Source organism: Hesperophylax consimilis, unplaced genomic scaffold, assembly GCF_061612785.1.
Source record: "Hesperophylax consimilis isolate HC1 unplaced genomic scaffold, BYU_Hcon_1.0 scaffold_39, whole genome shotgun sequence".
NCBI lineage: Eukaryota > Metazoa > Arthropoda > Insecta > Trichoptera > Limnephilidae > Hesperophylax > Hesperophylax consimilis.
The window spans coordinates 870,280-891,498 of record NW_028301269.1 but is presented as its reverse complement, the minus strand read 5'-3'; the positions used below and the strand labels follow the sequence as shown (position 1 = coordinate 891,498).

The following is a 21,219-nucleotide window of genomic DNA, read 5'->3' as shown; positions in this document are numbered from 1 at the left end:
CGTCGATCACCATATAAGGTGATCCTTTTGATTGCACGTGACCAAGGCATGTTTTACACTTTATTGCTATGTGATAGATGTTGCGGTGTATCCTCTATGATTTGTAGTCGTAAGGATGCTTGTTTTACGGAGGATATGGGCAACTCATAACACTAGGGTTTGAACAAAATTATTCAAAAGGTGTATCGGTAATTAATTTATCAACTATTTTAAGTACGTACCGGTGTTATGGAAATTTTCTGATAGCTTTCTTGAATACATCTAATTGAATTTTGATTTTGTTGTCTAGAATGAATGACTGCAAATCTTGTAAATCAACCCACTTTCCGACATCTGATCGAACTGAGACTCGGCAGATAAACTTGTTGTCGATGACAATGCATTCTTTTAACATTTGGTGACACACATACACGCACACACGCGCACACATTTCTCTGAATTGGTTACTAGCCAACCTAAGAGATGGCGCGACTAGGTCGTGGCGTTCGATGCGACCGTGGAGGACCGTAGCGGAAAGTCGAAACTGTTTAACTATATAATAAAAAAATAGATGCCTTTTAGTAAAAAAAACCTTTTCTGATATTACTGGTTAATATTTGAAATTTGAGCTCAAAAACCAATGTTTGCTGATCACTCGAGTTTTATCAATTGATATATTCTTTATTTTGTGCGGCGAAAAAACGCTCATTCGCTCATAAAAGTTAGTATCTCTTGTGTAATTAATGCGGATTCAGTGATATTTAGTTGCTGGCGACGCGTCGTTTTAATTCTTGCTAAAATGATTTTAGTGAAATTTTTATTATTTTTGTGTTTTTGTGGAATCAGTGAAAGTGATAAATTTGAACATGGTATGTATATTACAAAATGTATTTATTCTTATTTTTTAATGATAAACTAATGTTTATAAGACAAGGGTTTTATGCATAGCACAAGGGATAATAAATTATTATAAGCAATAATTAGTCGCCTGTAATATCAATACAAATTGAGTCCAGAGCGTCTGACCGGAAATCAGAAGGCGCGGGTTCAATTCCCGTCGGCGACATTTATTTTTACTCGGGAAATATTTTCAATTTATATTTATATTACAGGCGAATAATTATAGCTTATAATAATTTATTGCATTTATCCTGTTCAACATGCTTAGTAAATTATAGCATAGTAACAAATATATATAATGCATTGAGTACCGGCATAAAGTCATATAATTCTAACTCCCTTTTTATTACGAGAATAAAACGTTGGTTATTTGAAAGGGGACGAACTTTCTACTAAAACTCCTTAAGCTCATAAAACTATTCAAAAAATAATATATATATATATATATATATATAAAATAAGATAAATAACTTACTCTATAAAACCTTCTTTCCAATTTTTTATATGGCACGAATTTTAAACATGTACTTTTGTAGTAGAATACTACAATTTTTAGTTCAACTTTCAGTTCTATTTCAATCAAAATATAATTTTTCTTTATTTCTCACCTAACTTTTAATTTCTATATTTGCATTTAGTTTTATTTATTCTTGTATGTTTTTATCTTAGATTTTCTTATTTTCATATTAATACTTTTTATCTTTCAATTATTATATTTTATTAATGAAGTATTTTATGCATGACACGGGCATTAGCCTATTGTGATAGTCAAAAGAAAATGTACTGCATCATCGTGTAAATATTGTACATGAAATATACAAATTCTTTTGAAAGCTACAGGATTTCTGCGTACTATTAACGAGTAATTTTAATGTTTGCAAGGCCAACACACACCCATATTATAACACCAACTTTATACATTTTATAGCGCCATTTTTGTGATCATCACCTCAAGGGCGTTTTACAAATTTTACTTACCTCCTTATTATAATTTCCGACTTTATGTCCGCGTTAAATCTCCCAATAGGAAAAACTAAAACCTTCCACACACTTTTCCACAAATGAAACAAAAACAAAACGTCAACTCACCAGAGATCAAATGGGAAAATAATTCACCGACTCCAGATATTTTCATATCAGAGGGTTCGGCTCGGTAGAACTTCTAACAGGGCCTATAAATCCTACTGATCCCTCAACATAAATATTTAAAAAATCTTTCGTAATCCTACATGTATTTAAAATGGCTGATTTTTGCAATTTTACATTTAATTTTTTTGATAGATCTAATACGCCTAAACTTTTAATGAGAGAGCTAGGTATAATGCCAGTAGCCGAAATTACAAATAGTAATGTTTTTATAGTCAAATGAATGCCAAATTCTTTTTATCTCCTTTCCTAAATCTGTGTATTTTCTTATTTTTTCATTAACAGATTTTTGAATATTACAGGAATTTGGAATAGCGACATCAATGATATGAGTTTTTTTTTAATTTAGTCATTTAAAACTATATCGGGTCTATTATGACTAATCGTTCGGTCTGTTGGTATAGTTTTATCATAATATATTTTATAAAATTCTTTTTCTAAACATGAATTTGATTCGTATTCATAATATGGTATTATATTACGGCAGTCAATCAAGTTATGTTTAATTACCAAATTTTGGTGAATTATTTTTAAAACTTGATTGTGCCGAAATGTATACTCGGACGGTGCTAATATAGAACATCCCGATATAATATTTTTTTTTTTTTTTTTTATTATTTTTTTTTAGTTAGTTACATTTTTTATATTATAATTTTACTGGTCTTCCATTAAAAGCCTTAGCTTGTGGATGGAAGAAGAGTTAACATTTCACATATTATGTACAAATAAAGTCACGTGTACAGTTAATACAATGCAGTTAATACAGTTAATACATTTCATATAATTATAATTACTATTTACTATAATCATGTATTTCAATATATATGTATGTGTAGGTAATATAGACACATGGCAATCAGACCCGTTAACTAAAATATGTAAACATATATGTATTCAGTAAGAAGAAAAACAAGTAAGATTTTTAGTGTGACATTCTCTAAAATACTTTTTGATGGAGTTCAACAATTGAATTTTGTTCCTAATGCTTCTGATTTCTATTGGTAGTTTATTGAAAAAGAATTTTCCTTAGTGAGTATAATGGTGTTGTGCAAAAGAAGTGTTTAATTTGGGGCACACAAATACATGTTTAAGTCTAGTACGATTTTCAGTTATAAATGCGTATTTATCTTTTTCTTTTATAATTTGTATAATTGAATTTTTTATAAATAAGTTTTTAAATGTTGGAACTTTGAATTCTTCGAATATGCTGTCAGTTGGGAAGTCTGGAGGTTTTTTTAGTATAATTTTTATTATTAGTTTTTGAACAATTTCTATGGGGGTCAGATTAGTTTTGTAAGCTGCTCCCCAACTGATAATGGCATACTGAAGAATAGACTGTACTAATGCGTAGTATATTGAGTATAGGTTTTTCGTTGATAAAAAGTTTCGTATCCGTAAGAATATATGAATTAACTTCCTAACTCTTTTTATTGTATGGTCGATGTGATCTTTCCATTTTAGGTTTTTATCTATGATTATTCCAAGATATGTAATTTTATCCGCTATTTTCAGAAGTGAACATTTTTGTTGGCAGTGATTAGTATCGTGTTGTGCGAGAGAATGATTATGTAAGAATATTTGAAGATTTGGAGGTACAATGTTAGTGTTAATTTCGAAAGGAATGACATATGTTTTATCACTATTTAACGACAAGAGGTTATTGTCAAACCATATTTTTAGATTATTTATGTCTTCTGTAGCTTTTAGATTAATTTTTTCCCAAGTTTTTTCTTTTATTATAAGGACTGTATCATCAGCGTAAGAGATAATTTGGCCATGCAATGGTTGAATAAATATGTCGTTTACATACAAAATGAACAATATTGGTCCAAGCACGGTGCCCTGTGGGATACCAAAATTTGATGTTTCTTGGTCGCTAGTTTGGTCATTTATTTTAACAAATTGTGCACGATTGTTCAAATAACTTTCTATCCATTGGACGGCTTTATCATTGATGTTATTTAATTTCAGTTTTTTGATAAGCTTTGCGTGTGAGATACTATCGAATGCTTTTCTTAGGTCTATGAATATTCCTGCGCATTTATTTCCTTCATCAAGTGCAGAGTATATAAATGATGTTACATTTGCTATTGCATCTTGTGTGCTTTTTGTTTTTAAGAATCCGAATTGATTGGAATGTAATATTTTATTGTTTTCTAGAAAATCAACAACCCTTTTTTTCACAATCTTTTCAAATATTTTTGCTATATTCGATATTAGTGATATCGGTCGATAATTTGAAACATTTTGCGGGTCGCCGGTTTTAAAGATAGGGGATATTATAGATTTTTTATAATTTGTTGGGAATATGCCTTTAGTCAGACTGAGATTGATAAGGTGGTTTAGTGGTTTCAGTAGATACATTTTCATTTCTTTAAGAATTTTCACAGAAATGTGGTCAAAACCTGGAGAGGATCCGTCTTTCATGCTTTCTATTACAAGTTGTATTTCAGTTTCGGTAGTTTTTTTAAAAGTGGATAGTGTATTTTGTTTTTGGGTATTAGTTGTTATAGTTTTTGGTGTGTGTACAGATTTAGTGATTTTATCAGCGAGATTGTTTCCTACTTTAGAGAAGTAAGAATTAAAAATGTTTGCTGTTAGTTTTGGGTCTTTGGATACATCTATGATATTATTTTCATGTTTTAAATATTTTATAGAATTATTTTTTTTCTTATTTTCAATTGCATAATTTACCGTTTTCCAAATAACTTTTAGATTGTTTTCTGAAGTAGAGATTATTTTTTTAAAGTAGTTGTCTTTACTTTTTTTAATTAAAGCTGTTAATTTATTTCTATATTTTTTGAGAACTATCTTAGCATTTTCATCGTGTGGATTTTTAATTGTATTTTTATATAGCCTTTCTTTTTCTCTGATAGATTTTATTAGGCCACAAGTGATCCAAGGTTTTATACGTCTGAATTTTGAATTCGTGTATAATGAGACCTCTGTTGTGGAGGTTTCAATATGATCCATAATTTGTTTTTCAAACATATTTGAGCATTGTTCGACATCGTTAGATTGTAGTATCGTACACCAAGTTTCTGCTTTCAATTTTTTCTCTAAAGTGGCAATATTTGTGGTTTTTTTAATAGTAATTGGAGCCTTAATTTGTGATTTTATTTCATTATCATACAATAATAAGCAAGTGTGGTGGTCAGTAATATTCGTTTGCCAAATCATTGTTTTGATTTTATATAGGTTTTGTAATTTTATGTTTATCCAAATATGATCTAAGCAAGACGATTTTTGTCCGTGCATTTCTCTAGTATTTTTGTTTATGCATGATTTAAAATCTAATTCAGTCATACAATTTAGGAACTCATTTTTGAAAATATTTTCTGATTTTTCGTTAATGTTAATATTAAAATCACCCGCGATAAAACAGGTTTTATTTTTAAGCGGTAGTAATATATTTTTCAGTTGAGTTATAAAATGTGAAATATTTGATTCGTGTGTTCTGTAAATGGCAATTATGTGATAAATATATTTATCGAGTTTAATTTCGATTTGAATACAGTTAGTCAGTAATATTGGGTGTTCTAAAGTCGTGACAATACTGAATTTGGTGTGAACGAATATTGCGATTCCACTATTTTTATTGATATTTATTTTAGTTGGGATGTATGTATAGTTAGGAAGTTGAAAGGCTGGTGACTCATCATTTGTAAATGTCTCTGTTAATATTATACAGTCTGGTTGTAATATTAGATTATTGATTTTAATAATAAATTCATCAAAATTTTGAAACATACTACGAATATTTTGGTGTAATATGAATAGACCGTTAAATTTGTGTGGGAAAAATTCATTACATGTCTCTGTGCTTGCACATTCGTATTCATGGATTTTGTAGAAATTTTCTATTTGGCTAGCTATAAAATCATCCATTTAAAATTAATTTTAATTCATTTAGGGCAATTGATAGCACATACATCCATAAGCTTGCCAAAACTATGAAGAATTAAATTAAAAGAATGACGCTCCGTTATTATAATTATATCGGTATCGTGTCTATTAACGAATAAAATGTACTTATATCTGTTGCGAATGTATAACATGAGCATATAAATAATACATAACATAAGCATATAAATAATATAAAATATAAGCATAAAGAAAAAACAAAACATGAGCTTAAAGAGATTAAAAAACATAAGCATATAAAGAAAATAAAACATAAGCATATAAAGTATACCAGTGATATATGGATTTGGTTGTTGCGGATATTTAACATAAGCGTGAAAAGTATGCATAACATTGGCATAAGTATACAGAGTATGCATATAGTTGTTGCGAGTATATATCACGAGCATATAAAGCATAAGCATATAAAATATAAGTATATAGAGAAAATAAAACATAAGCATAAGCATGTAAAGTACATAGGTGTTATAGGGATTTAGTTGTTGTAAGTATTTTACATAATTATAGCAGGCATATAGTGTAACTATGAATTGAAGATACATAGTACAAGATTTATATTGGTTAATGCTAAAACTAAATGTAGTGTTTGGGTAAAGAGATAAAAGAAAACTAGAGAAATACAAATTAAATAATTTAAATTCCCCTGTAACCATATACCTGTGCCCTTCTGTTTCATATAATAGGTTGAGATTAATAGTTAAAATAGTGATGTTAATGAATTTTGAGTAAAGTAAAAAATATTTTATAAACATAAATACAATAGTTACAGTTCTTTTACAAGTTATTGGGTGTGTGAGATAAGATGTGTTTGTTTTTGTCATTGATAATAATGACTGGTGTTCCAATATCTCTACGGACGTACACTTGCCCTCCACGGGTCCAGGCGAATTTATATAAGTTTTCCCGTGTAGCCTTACGTGCAAGGAACCATAAGTGTTTCGCACGAAACGTCAGGTGTTCCGAGACGTATATGTGAGAGCGAGGTCCTGCAATTCCGACGAGGGTGGTGTTGAGTTTTTCTTCTCTATTGTTAGCTTGTTTGTTGAACTTTTTTATGTCTGACAGGAAAACATCACGGTCAATACTGGTTTTAAATGATATGATTATGGGCCTACATTGGTCTTTAGGTATTTTTTGGGAGATGCGGTAAGCTGCGTCAATCTTGTTCATTTCCACGTTTGAATTAGTAGTTTTTTGGATGTTGAATATGAGGTTATTTAAGTTTTCCCCATTATTTTCCGGGATCCCCCTGATTTCAGCGTTTTTAGACCTATTTAGCCTGTCTATTTGCTCCATTTGGTTTTCTAATACTTCAATTCTTGCTTCGAGGCCGGTGTTCTTTTTCTCAAGCTTGTTATTAGTGTCCTCAAGCTCGTGGACGCGAAGAAGAATGTCTTCATATTGCTTGCTCATCCCCGCTAGAGTGGCAAGAATTTGCGTGTTTTGTTCGAGTAGTTTGGCGAGTAGTTCACTATCAATAAGTGAACTGCCACTGGGTTTGACAGTCGGTGTGACACAAATGCATTGTTTACATTTTATGAGGGCACGCCGCTCCTTAGAGAGGCGACGGTAGGTACTTTCCGTCACACCTCCACATTGCAGATGGAATGTCTCCTTGCAGGTTACGCACACAAAAATAGACTCGTCTGAAAGTGTTGGTTCGGAACATTTTTGACAGGTATTATTCATGTTGATGATGTATGATATGTTGATGATGTTTCACTGTTATTTTATGTTATTTGTAATAGGCAGTAAAAGTTTTGCTATAAGCAGTCACAGTTCTTAGCACAGATAAACACTGGATTGAACTGTCACTGTCAAATGTCACTTGATCGAAAATTAAGAAACTTGTAATCGCTGTAGAATTAATGAATTATAACCAAGTTTGAAGTTTGTACACTAAATGTGACCCAAGGAATCACCTCCAATACATTTAATTTTCAATATGACGGTTTTAAATATAGATTTTATGATTTTATCGGTAGAGCAAATATCGTGGTATACACAGTTTATTGTTGTATTGTTATATGTTCTATATTTTCCGGAAAATCCAAACATTTTCTACATAAATCATCATTTTGATTTGTATCTTTGATTATATGCTTCTTACAATTTTTATTATTAACGACTCTATCCTGAATGGCAAGCATAAATCCTTCTATTTCTGCCCTCAACTCTCCAATACTCAACCATTTGTTTGAAGAAAATTTATCAACATACTTTTGATTGAGATGACCAGGAATTTAATAATTCCTGGTTGGGATTTATAAAAATGTTGGCATTCTCGTCGTATAAATTTAAAGGTGTAATGTTTCTATCTGCCTTGCAAATTATTTTGTGCATTTCTGAGCTATGAGCTTTCCTATGGAAAAAAAAATATTTGCATTTCTACCTGATAATGTTTCAAAGAAGTTATTTTGACTATTCCTCTACCTCCTAAATTTCTAGGTAAATTAATTCGTTCTATAACTGAATTTGGATGATGGTAATTAAATTTTGTTAGCGTAGTTCTAATTAATCGTTCTAAGTTATCTAAATCTGTATTGGACTATTTAATTATGAAAAATGAGTACGTTAATAGAGGTATTGCCCAAGTATTTATTGCTTTTACTAAATTTTTAGCAGATAGATTGCATTTTAAAAATTTCCTGATCCTAGTTTTAAATTTAATCCAAATATCATTTTTAATACTAGTATGGTCTAATCTATTTGATTGTGGGTATCCTAAATACTTATAAAAAAATAAAGTAATGTAATAAATTCCTAAATACTTCGTTATTGATGCTCTGACTTGTAGTTACTTTCTATGTACATTTTCTATTTTACATTGTCTTTGCCCTTCACATTCATGTACTCTCCATTCACTGTCATCTATGTTTTCTTATTCGTGTCAATATTATGGTTTTAATGGACATATTGTCCGTAAATTAATGAATAAATAAATAAACAAACCTCATCCCCTTTCATACTAGTAATTTGGAAATTTATAAATATACTCTCATCCCCGTCAAGTTTTTAACTACCTCGATCATTTTCTCTAAATTATGTTCAGAATTCTAAAATAATTTTATATCATCGAAAAATAATAAATGCGAAATTGTACTACTCTCCCTTGTATTACCCTTAACTTTTATTCCAAACTTGCTTTTAATTAACATTTTAGATGGAGGATTCATTGCTAAGCAAAACCAAAGAGGACTCAATGAGTCTCCTTCAAAAATCCCTATTTTAATTGAAATGCCCGGTATTACTTTTTCTTGACTTTTAAATTGAAAAGTAAATTGGTATTCCAAAAGGACATAATATTTTCCAAAAAGCTAATAATAATAGGGTTAATTGTCTATATATATTTAATACTTCGATCAGCCACGAGTGCGGGACACTATCGAAAGCCTTTTGGTAGTCTATATAGTATTATATAGGGGATTATTGAAGAATAAAAGACAGTTGACTCAGACCTATGACGTTTATTGACACTCTGCACATTAGTTCTTATCTCCCACGTGACGCATCAGGACTGCCAACATAGCAATACATAATATCATCCTTTCCTACTAACATTTTTTTAATTTTTTTTTTTCAAAAAATTTAGGGTTAATCAAAATTTTCAGTCCTTTTTTAAAAACTAATTTATAATTGTACGCGGACAATATTATAGACCATCTTATGAGACGTGATTCAGCTAAAACGGGGACTTTTGGCAAATATCTTTGGCTATTATAGCCAATTGCACAAGGAAGCCCTTGCTATTATTTTTGGAATCAAGAAATTACATAAATATTTAATTGGTCGTCATTTTACTATATATACTGATCTTTATTTGCCAAAAGTCCCCGTTTTAGCTGAATTACGTCTCATAAGATGATCTATAATATTGTCCGCGTACAATTATAAATTAGTTTTTAAAAAAGGACTGAAAATTCCTCAAGCTGATGTAATGTCACGTTTGCCAAGTGAACAACAATTTAATGTAGAGGAATGTAATTTTGTATACATGTCAACACCCTTAATTCCATTTCAGAAGTTGAAAGTCATTCTGCAAAAGATGAAATATTATGTAAAGTCATGAAGTATGTTTCAATCGGTTGGATTGAAAACTTGTCAAGTCCAGAAATTAAAAACAATTTCAAGTTCAGAAATTTACTGTCGGTCTTATATTTGGTGACAGAATTGTAATACCAGAATCTCGTCTAAAGTCTTAAATTTAATACATTATGGTCATCATGATATAGTCAAATCAGTTCTTATGTTTGGAGGTTAGGTATGAATCAAGATATTATTTATAAATGTGTCAGTCGGTACAAAAAGCTAACAGTGCGTCATAATTGGCCTATCGCTGAAAGTCCATGGGAAAGAGTCCATTTGGATTGTTCAGTCATTTGTTCTTTTTTTTTAAATAGTTTGATATTACTTGGTCGCAATTACTTTTGCTCTTTCTTCCTAACAATCTGTTTATTTCGTCCCACGTTTTTTTAGAGTCGGCAAAGTAATTTTAAAATTTTGAGTTGAAGAATTTTAATTTGCATGCACTGATTAATTTTGTAACTTTGTTTCGATTACATTTGTACTCTCTTTCATAAAATTTATTTGTAGGATTATTTTTCCATCTTTTGTAAAGTGTATCTTTTAATTTGATTTTTGATAATAAATCTTCATTTATCCATTCATTTATGGCATTAGGTCTGATTTGAGGTTTATACAGTACTTTTTTCATAGATTTCATTAAATTTATTTTTAATTTTATTATACAGAGTAACGCAATCCACTTCTTTCAAAAGAATATTCCAATTATATTTTTTTTATTTGTTTATCAACACGTCTTTGAGACAGAATTGTGATTTTTTCATTTTGTTCAATGTTTTTGACGTCATGGTATTGTAAATTTAGTCCCGTCATAAAATGATCAGCAATTCTCGAATCAATTACACACGCGGACAAGTTATATTTATTAGATCTAACATATATGTGGTCAATACAGGATTTGGTTATTTGACCAGCAACGATTGCTTCTCTAGTCGTATCATTAATACATTTTGTTAAGTAATTACTGGTAAGTATATTTTCATAAGCTATTATATTTGAATCACTTTGATTTAGTATGTTAAGATTAATATCCCCAAAAAATATTATATTATCATTAAAGTTTACATTATTGCAAAAAAAATAAGAAATTTCATTTAAGAATCCCTTTTTATTGAGGTTAGGTGGTCTATAAATTGCTAAAATATAAAAATTACATTTATTAGGTAATGTCAATATTCCAAACACATTTTCAAAGTGAATGGTTTCAACTATTTTTTGTTTAAAATGTAAATGTTCCCTTATATACAGCAATATTCCACCTCCTTGTTTATTTTTTCTGCAATAATAATACGATTTATATCCTGGAATATCATATAATTTAATAAGTTCCTCGTTAATTGCAGTTTCGCAAAGCATAATTACATCTATGTCTTTCAAACAGTTTTTCAAATAGGCATGAAGAATATCCCAATACTTGTTTAGTGATCTTATATTTATTTGGACACAGGTTAGGTTAGTATTGCATTTATTAATATTTTGTGCGTGAATCCAACATTCTAAATTGCTTACACGGGTAAATTCTACATCAGTATCATTTTCAATATAGTTGAAAGCCATTTAAAAATATAATATTATATTATATTATACTCGTAACATTCAGTATAATGGTTGGAAGTTGAAATATAGCATCTATCAATAATGTACAAAATAATAATGATGTACAAAATATACTTGAATATTGTAGGCTTGTAAAAAATAAATTGAAAAATAGATTTTAATTTTGTGCATCTTATAAAGAAAAATATCGAACTGTTTGTAATAATAGTATAATCCTCGTATATTTTAATATTATGGTTGTTGGGTTTAGTATTATTTGATACTATTTCCCGAGAAGCTATGTACAACCTAGTATTGAGTAATACAAAACAAATTTGAATAATATCGGCGTGTAAGTAGAATATATAAAAAGAGATATGTTTCAATAATAATACGAGAGAATACTGCTGTAGAGTTATGTGCAAAATACTACTACAAAATAAACTTCAAGAATATGGATTTGTTAGAAATGTCAATGTTATGACATCCTGATGAAGAAAACATTAAAACATTACGATTTTCAATAATCGATTTTTTGGTGTGCAATTTCAAGCATTTTTTTATAAAACTTACAATTAATCTTGTCATTTGCTCGGTGATTTGATGGAAAGTCAGTGATGTCAGTTTATTTTTTAGGTTATGTTGTTCACAGTTCAGACATTTGGGTGCTTGGCTTATATTAATACAAGCCGTATGTGTGTGAGGGCCTCCACAATAGCTGCAGCTAGCTGCGTCCTTTTCTTTCCCAAGGCATCTACTTGATGTGTGTCCAAAGCGTAAGCAATGGAAACATTGTACCAGCGGGTTTGCATCTTCGGCGTAAATTCTTTGTTTTTCGATATTTATTTTTTCTTTTTGTATTATAGTTCTTCGGATGTCCTTGTCTACCTCTACAATGAAGTTCATCGTGTCGTTGTATTTATTTTTAACAACATTTATGAGTGATTTGATATCTGTAGTGTGTGTAAAAACTTTAAGATATTCGTTTTGTTCAAATAGGTCATCAGTAAAATCTTCAGTGTTGTAGTCATTGAAGATGCCTTTGAATATAAGTGTAGGTTTTTTTTCATAAGTTCTTTTGCTTCTACATCCTGTAATTCTTTGGAGATTTCTTTTTGCAGCATCAGTGCGTCCTCTTTCTTAAAGCATTTTATGATTAATCTGTTTTGAGAAATTTTTTTAATGCTGTCAATATTAATCCTTAATTTTCCGTTTTTAATTTTTTCTTGGATTCGTTTTTGGAGTTTTTCATTTGTTTCTTTATTATTTTGATTCGGGGTAAGCATTAGGGAAAATTCGTTTTTTCGATTTAAGTATCGTTTTTTATCTACTGATTGGTCATACGACTCAAGTTTGACATTGTTTTCAGTCATTTCAATGGCGACGTGACCCATCAGTGCCAATATTGTATTCACTTTTAAAGTAATTAAGTTTTGTTGATCCTTGGTAAATTTTTTTGTTGGATCTTGTACTGCCTCCAACAGGTCTTGAATTGCCGTCTTGCATGATTCCATAAATTGGTGGTTATTTGTGTGCGTCATGTTTACCCTAATTTACACTGTGTTGTTTATTTCGTTGAGTTGTGTGTTATTGTCACAATCACTGACTTAAAAGGTTCCAAATACTTATTAGTTTGCGATTCAGATTCAAAGTGGATAGAATGTTTTTATATGAAAAATACTAAGGACGGGTTGTTTCGGAGAATCTGAACAATTCATCAAATTTCAACGTTCATTATCAAGTTCTGTGAAAGACTTATTCAAGTTCTGTTTTTATATCATTGTAGGCTAGTTGCTTAACAAAACTGAAATAAAAACAGAACTTAAAAAAATCTTTCGCAGAACTTGAAAATTAACGTTGAAATTTGATGAATTGTTCAGATTCTCCGAAACAACCCGTCCTAAATATTCGGATTTGTTATCAAAATTAAGTGAAGTTTTTTCCAGATTTGCGTTTCCGAAAACTATTGTTTGTGATAACGGTCCTCCATTTTCATGTAAAGAATTTTCTATTTTTTGTATAGAAAAATCTATTAAATTATTATTTTCTCCATCGTATAATCCCGAGTCAAATGGATTAGCAGAACGATCTGTTCAAACATTCAAAAAGATTTTAATTAAATTTATGTTTTCAAAAAATTATTAATTTTTGTCACCAGCTCAACGTCTAATAGATTGTTTGTATACTTATCCCTACTTCTGTGACGGGTTTGTCACCAGCTCAACGTCTAATAGATTGTTTGTATACTTATCCCTACTTCTGTGACGGGTTTGTCTCCTATGGCTAAAATATGTTCGTATGAGCCACGTACACCTCTTCATATTTTTTCATAAGAAAATAATGTAAATAAAAGTAAGCAATCAAGAAAAAATGCATTGAAACAGTATGAGGAAAATGATAATGTATTGGTATACTTAAGGCGTCTGAAAGGTCCTATGAAAAGGGTTCAGGGAACTATTAAGGTAAAATTAAGTGCATGGGTGTATTTAATTCATTTAATCGGAGGAAAGGAAAAAAGTTCCACGTTAACCAAATAAAAAAAGTTGTACAAAGTTTAAATCAAATTATGAAAATCCCGATAAATGGTATGACTTGGGAAGTCAAGAAAATTAAAGTGTTAGTGATCTTTTACCCAGCACTAGTAGGGAAAACTGATATAATGACTAGGGCTGGCAGATTGGTGAAACCCCCTGTCAGATTTAGTCATAGTGATTTTGTTTGAGTTTTTTTTGGTCATTGTAAATTGTTTGAAAAAAAAAAAATTTAAAAAAATGAAAGTAGGAAAGGATGATATGTATTGCTATGTTGGCAGTCCTGATGCGTCACGTGGGAGATAATAACCAATGTGTAATAGGTCTGAGTCAACAGTCTTTTATTTTTTAATAATCCCCGATATAACTTTTTTTTTCCTCATTATTTTGAAGAGCTGTTACAATCTCGTTACAAGTTAACTCTTCAATATTTTTCGGATGAACTGTTTCTTTTAAAAATTTATATTTCTCCGCACCAATAATCATACAAAGATATCCAATTTTCTCTTTGTCCGTAATATGAATTAATTTTAAATAAATTTGAACACGTTCTAAGAACATTCCGAAAGTTTCACAACTCGACTCGTATTGCGGCACAGGTAAAGTACTCTTAGACATGTTGAAATGATTAATATTACTTGTTTTTAATTTAACTCGTCGCCAATGTTATATCGGGGATTATTAAAGAATAAAAGACTGTTGACTCAGACCTATGACGTTTATTGACACTCCGCTCATTGGTTATTATCTCCCACGTGACGCATCAGGAATGCCAACATAGCAATACATATCACCATGGAGACAACATTATTTATCAAACACAATGTCATGTTTAACAAATGCCTGTGTAAATGTGTGATAATGATTCTAATATTCGACTTCACAAACTGATGGATCAGCTATCAACACTTCACAACAAATTAATATCTCCAATGAATTCATTCAAAAATGCAATATAAGAATACATAGAAAATATTACCTGACGCCAAAAATCGAAGTCACCATTAAATTTTTTAACTAACTAACTAACCATCACGCCGTTTCCCCGCAGGGCTAGGCTGAGAGGACGGACCGCCAAACAACTCGGTCTTGGCACATACTTCTTGCCTCATTCACATTCATACATACTCTTCTATTATTCTGACTCTTGACATGGCCCGACTCAAGTATCTGGTACACTTGGTCGTTCCGTGTCTTCCTCGGGCGTCCCCGACTTCTGCTACCATTCACATTTGCATCGTATATTCTTCTTACACTCCTTTCTTCGCTCATTCGCTCTACATGCCCAAACCATCTAAGCGTCCCTTTCTTGATCTTACTCGTTACGCTTACATCAGCCTTGTACTCTTTGCGGATCTCCGCATTTCTCACACGATCGTACATGGTGTTACACACATACGCCTCAGGAATCTCATTAATTTTTCAGCTGGTGAAATAGCATTCCGAAAACGAGTATCATTATTTTTAATTAGCGGTCCAATCCTTTCCAATATGTATTAGAAGTCAGTTGGATAAAATTAAAGAATTGTTGTTGATCCTCAATTCTTAATTCTGCCGTTAAACGAACGAAAGTCCCATCAGTACTTCTTTTTTGAAGCCAATCCCTAATTTTGTTTGACTATATTGTGCATATTATCGCAGCGGCAATCCGTTGTGTGCGGAAATGGGTATTGTATTATATGGGGATCCATGATCTAACCGTAAATAAACAAATCGCTGTCATCAAATATTACCAGAGATGTGCTTTATTTCAAATGGAAATGCAAAATGTAAAATGGGTATTTTCCATTTTGCATTTTAAATGCTTTTCTAAAAACTATTTTGCATTTTGCATTTTAAATGCTTTTCTCAATGCATTTTCCATTTTAAATGCTTTTTTGCCACATTCTTCCTACTTTCTCCACTCATCTTTTTTTCATAAGCCCCAAATATCAGTCGGTCCTCAACCTCGCTATGAGAGATAATTTACATTTGTCAAGTTGCTCCCTGGTAGGAGCCCTGGCAATTGAGTGATACCATTACAAAAAATACTGATTCAAATACTGAACATAGGGCCATGACGCTGTAATATTAAATGTTAGATAGCAGTTTCTATGTTTTTACTTTGGCAACATTAGTCCCGCGCAAATCTTTTGTGGTTTCATAATCTGTAGTCGTGGTATTTTTGGATTTACCATCATGTAATATGTTTGTTCTACATTGATGTCCATTTTTAAATGACAAAATTGTTTAAAAATTCTATTCATTTTGATTGTTTGACCTGAGAAACCATTTTGCATTTTCAATTCATTTTGAAAATAGGTATTTTGCATTTTGCATTTGAAATGCATTTCTAAAAACCATTTTGCATTTTCAAATGGAAATGTTTTGACCCATTTCCATTTTGCATTTCTAATGGTTTTGGGTACCCATTTTGCACATCTCTGAATATTACTAACTGACAGTTGTCAAAGTCGGCGGCAACGCGTTGTTGTCAGGAAGCCATCTTACCAAACATAGAATTACTGGTGTAGCGGTTTCTGTGAGAAGTTCGTAAATTAAACTTGTAAACAACTTCCGTGAGCATTATTTACGATAAGTTGGATGCATATGTAAGCACTCCTGTGAGTAACTTATCAAAAATTTGCGAAAGTCCTAAATTTTACTTACAACTGTAAACCCAGCCTTATAGGGTACTTGAGGTACTCACTTTCTACCGTATTTTTTTTAATTTTTTTTTTTATGTGACACCTCACAAGAGTGTCCCTGCCTTTGGAGTGCACAGACAGGGGAACTATGTCACCACCCGGTTGGGCGGCGTTGTGAGGCGGAGTAAGGTAGGGGCTGTGGTAAGGGATTTGTTAATGCGGGCCTTGAAGAGGCTCGGATTATAGGAGGGAGGAAAAACAGATGCCGGTAGCTCGTTCCACATACTAGCCGACTTACACAAAAACGAGTCGTAAAAACGGCTCGTTCTCATGAAGCCAACGTCAACCGTGAACGGGTGTTCAGTTCGTGTCCGTCGAGTTTCGCGCACGTGCACCGGTGCATCAGGAATCAATGCTGCTAGTTCATTGGAGCAGGCTCCATTGAAATACCTGTAGAACAGACACAGCATGCCTACATTGCGTCTATGCATTAGAAAAGGCAATCAGTATAAACACTATTAGCCTGTGAAGCGGTCCAATTTGTTTCCGAGTTCAGTGTTTATTGAGGATTTTGAAATAATTGAAGCAATTGAAGATGCAGAAGCACACGAGAGGGCGGCAGGAACGAGAACACCGCGACTTCTAAGAGCTCGCGTTAATGTTTTGGAAGTATTGGGCGGTATTAATTTCAAATCACGATTTCCATTCACGAAAAATGCTGTTCATCCAATTCATGACCAAATTAAAAATAAAATCTCTCAAAGGACCACCCGGTATGTTATTTTATATAAATATATCACGAAATTGTTATATTTACATCATATTTTAACAAAATTAACACCAGTTCATTGCGTTTTACGTTTCTAAAATCATTATGTACCCAAATAAATACTGACATTTAATTTGATCGTTAAAAATTAAATCTTTGCACACATTTATATCTGATTCCATGTTCCAGTACTGTTTATCTAAAGAATTTATTTGATTTTTAGATATAGACCAACCTGTAATACAGTAATTTTTAAATTTAGCTGAGTCGTCCATAGTTATTTTTTTTAATTTCTTCTAATTAGTGTGGTGTTACTGCCATAAGGATGATTCTAGTGTTTACATGTAAATTAATATCGTTTTCAAAAGTTAACGTTGACAGTGCTTACCTTGACAGTGTGTCTGCATTCTGCGATCTATAGATATTATTGTCTTTTTTTTTTTTTTTTTTTATATATTTACTCCACACAGGAGGCCCTGAAGAAAATAATTTCCCTCAGGGCCTATGTCATCTTTGGGGATGCTGTGTGGAGGGTCTTTTTGTGGAGAGGAAGGAGTGAACATGGGTCTTGAAGAGTCCCATGTTGTAGGAGGGAGGAAACACAGAGGCCGACAGTTCGTTCCACAGCCGAGCTGTTGAACTTAAGAACGAATCGTAGAAGCGACCCGTTCTCATGTGACAAGTGTCAACTGTGTACAAATGTTGGGCGCGCGTTTGGCGTGTATCCCGACTACGCACCGGTGCCGAAGGGATCAATGACGCTAATTCCTCAGAGCATCTTCCATTGTAATACCGATAGAACAAGGACAGCATACCTACCTGACGCCTGTGCTCTAAAGATTGCAGTCCGTTTGTTAAGATTGTGGAATCTATCAAACGGACCGCCCGTTTCTGCACAGAGTCAAGGGTTTTTTTCAGGTATTTTGGGGCTCCAGACCAGAGATGGCTGCCAAATTCGACAGTAGGGCGCACTTGCGATTTGTACAGGGTGAGCAGTTGTGTACTATTAAAGTATCTGCGGGCCCTGTACAGTACGCCCAGCTTCTGAGAGGCCAACTTTACTCTAGCTTCGATGGAGCCCCCGTACCTGAGCTGGTCACTTATAGTTACACCAAGCATATCAATGGAAGGCCTGTTCGGAAGATTGCTTCCGTTGAAGGAGACTAGATTATCATTTGGATCCCTTTTAGACGTAATCAGACAGGATTGGGTCTTTGAAACATTAAATTCGACGAGATTATTTTTACCCCAGGAGGAAATACTCTCGAGATAACCGTCCATTCTCTGCTTCAAAGCCCTCCGAGCCGTTGGAGTTTGTGTGCCCTTTGGGGGCTTGTCAAACAAAAAGCTATCATGAACTGTACTGTCATCCGCGTAACAATGAATCGGTGCACATGTCAAAAGGTCATTGATGTGCAACAAAAACAAAGTCGGAGACAGAACCGATCCCTGTGGGAAGCCAGCATTTATGGAGTGCGAGGAAGAGGTGAAACCGTCAGCAACCGCCTGAATCGACCTATCCCTTAAAAAGTCAGCAATCCACGTACACAGGGATGCGGGAAGTCCGTAAGAATGCAATTTGTTGACAAGTCCTCGGTGCCAGACCCGGTCAAAGGCCTTGGATATGTCTAGTGCGACCGTTTGGGTCTCACCGTGACGTTCCAGGCACCGCCCCCAAACATGCGTCACATACGCGAGAAGATCACCGCACGAGCGGTTCCGCCGGAATCCGTATTGACGGTCGTTGATAATTTTGTTCTTCTCGAGGTATGTGAGCAGTTTGTCGTTGATCACACGTTCCATCACTTTGGACAGAACTGATGTGATCGCTATGGGGCGGTAGTTGGCCGGGTTGGAGCGGTCACCTTTCTTGGGGATAGGGTGAATTACCGCTTTTTTCCAACCAGAGGGCACAGTGCCACACTTCAGGGACATTTTGAAGAGCTTTGTCAAAACTGGAACTATTTCCGCAGCACACCTCTGCAATACCAGGGCAGGTATTCCATCAGGTCCACTAGCTTTGTTAACATCGAGCCCCCGTATGACGTGGAGTACATCCCGATGCCGGATCCTCAGCTTTTTCATATAGAAGCCGCAGTGAGGAACCAACGGCGGAACAGCACCCCCGTCGTCGAGGGTCGAGTTTTCCGCAAACATTTTCCCTAAAAGGTTTGCCTTTTCGGTGGCGGTGTTTGCTAGTGAGCCGTCAGGTCTGGTAAGAGGTGGCAAACTGGGTTTGCAAAAATTTCGACCTATTGAGCCCGCAAGCGACCAGAATGCTCTGCTGCCATGCGGGCAGGCAGCCAGCTTTTTGCTGATCTGCAGGTCGTGTTCGAATTTTGACCTATTGATGATTCTCTTGCATTCCTTTGCCGATTTGTTGTATGCTGATCTGCTTTCGGGCGTTCGAGATGTGTTGTAGGCTCGGTAAGCCGCGTTTTTTCGTCGAACTGCTTCGGAGCATTGTCGACTGAACCACGGCTTTGAGCCCACACCAGTTTCTTTAGTAGTCGATTGTATGAAGCCATCCATCGCCGAATTGATGACTTCACCAATCTCCTGGGCACATCTTGAAGGGAATGTGAGACCATGTAATCTGGCTGGGTATGTCATATAACGAATTTTTAAATAATGTAAATGGTTTATGATCGGTTTGAGAATATAAATATTAATTAAATTTATGACATCCACATACTATTGCAAATAATACTTTTTTAATTCGTGCATATCTAATCTAAGTATTTGCTACTGGTCTTTTGTCTTGCCTAATGACCATACCTACTGCTGATTTTATCCAGTCAACAGATAATGGTTTGTGTTTATCGCAATGTGCATTGGATTGTGATACTGTAGTGAAGATGTCGATGTACTAGTATCGGTGCGCGCGTCCTACGTGAAAGGCTATGATTGAAGATGACGTATTTATGTTTCCAGATTGCGGGTTGGAGGATACACACGCGACTGCAATGATAAGGGGGGGACAGAGGGTGAGAGCAAATGAGTTTCCTTGGCAGGTGGCCATATTCCAAAAGATAGGAGAAAACTTCATCCAGATATGTGGTGGCACTCTAGTGCGGAGCAGGCTAGTGATCAGCGGTGAGTTTTTAGACAATCTATTTTATTTTTAAATATATATTTACATGATGCCTAGTTTAACAAATGATTGTACAAGTTACGAATCGTTGCAGGCAGCTGTAAAGATCACCTGTGGGTGGTAGAAATTATAAAGGGGATTTTCCTATTGAATCTCTCTTCTAAGAGGTAAACTAACCATAGATTTAAAAAGAAATTTCAACATAGAAACAATAGTTACCGACAGTAGCGTTGGCAGTAGGGTTGCCAGACGTCCTTTATTTTAAAGGACGTCCTCTATTTCAGACCCAAAAATTGATCTTGTCCTCTGATTTAAAATCTTCAATAGAGGACAATACTTTGTCATCATGGTATCAAAACTACAGATACCTAATATTAACCTTGATGCATTGTATGAAGAGGACGAAAATTATAGACGATAAGAAGTGTGAAAATGTTCTTGAAATTTGGATTCAGATTCTCAAATCTACGGATGAAAACAAGAATCTGCTAAAAATAATACAATACGTATTTTTCATCCCCGTTTCTAATGCCCAAGCCGAAAGGATTTTTTCCTTGTGTACGATACGTGGACCAAAAACCGAAATAAGATAAATATTGATACTGTAAAAGCAGAACTACAAATAAAGTC

At 33.3% G+C, this 21,219-nt stretch overlaps 1 protein-coding gene across 1 annotated transcript in view; it reads left to right on the top strand.

The window, feature by feature from the left end:
* Nucleotides 1-714: 714 nt before the first annotated feature.
* Nucleotides 715-21,219, top strand: part of LOC149409007 (uncharacterized) — a 71,062-nt gene continuing 50,557 nt past the window's right edge. The window contains exons 1-2 of the mRNA XM_089650246.1: nucleotides 715-848; nucleotides 20,430-20,591. Of these exons, the coding sequence (XP_089506372.1) occupies nucleotides 779-848; nucleotides 20,430-20,591 (232 nt within the window). The 5' untranslated portion in view covers nucleotides 715-778. The remainder of the gene's footprint in view (nucleotides 849-20,429; nucleotides 20,592-21,219) is intronic.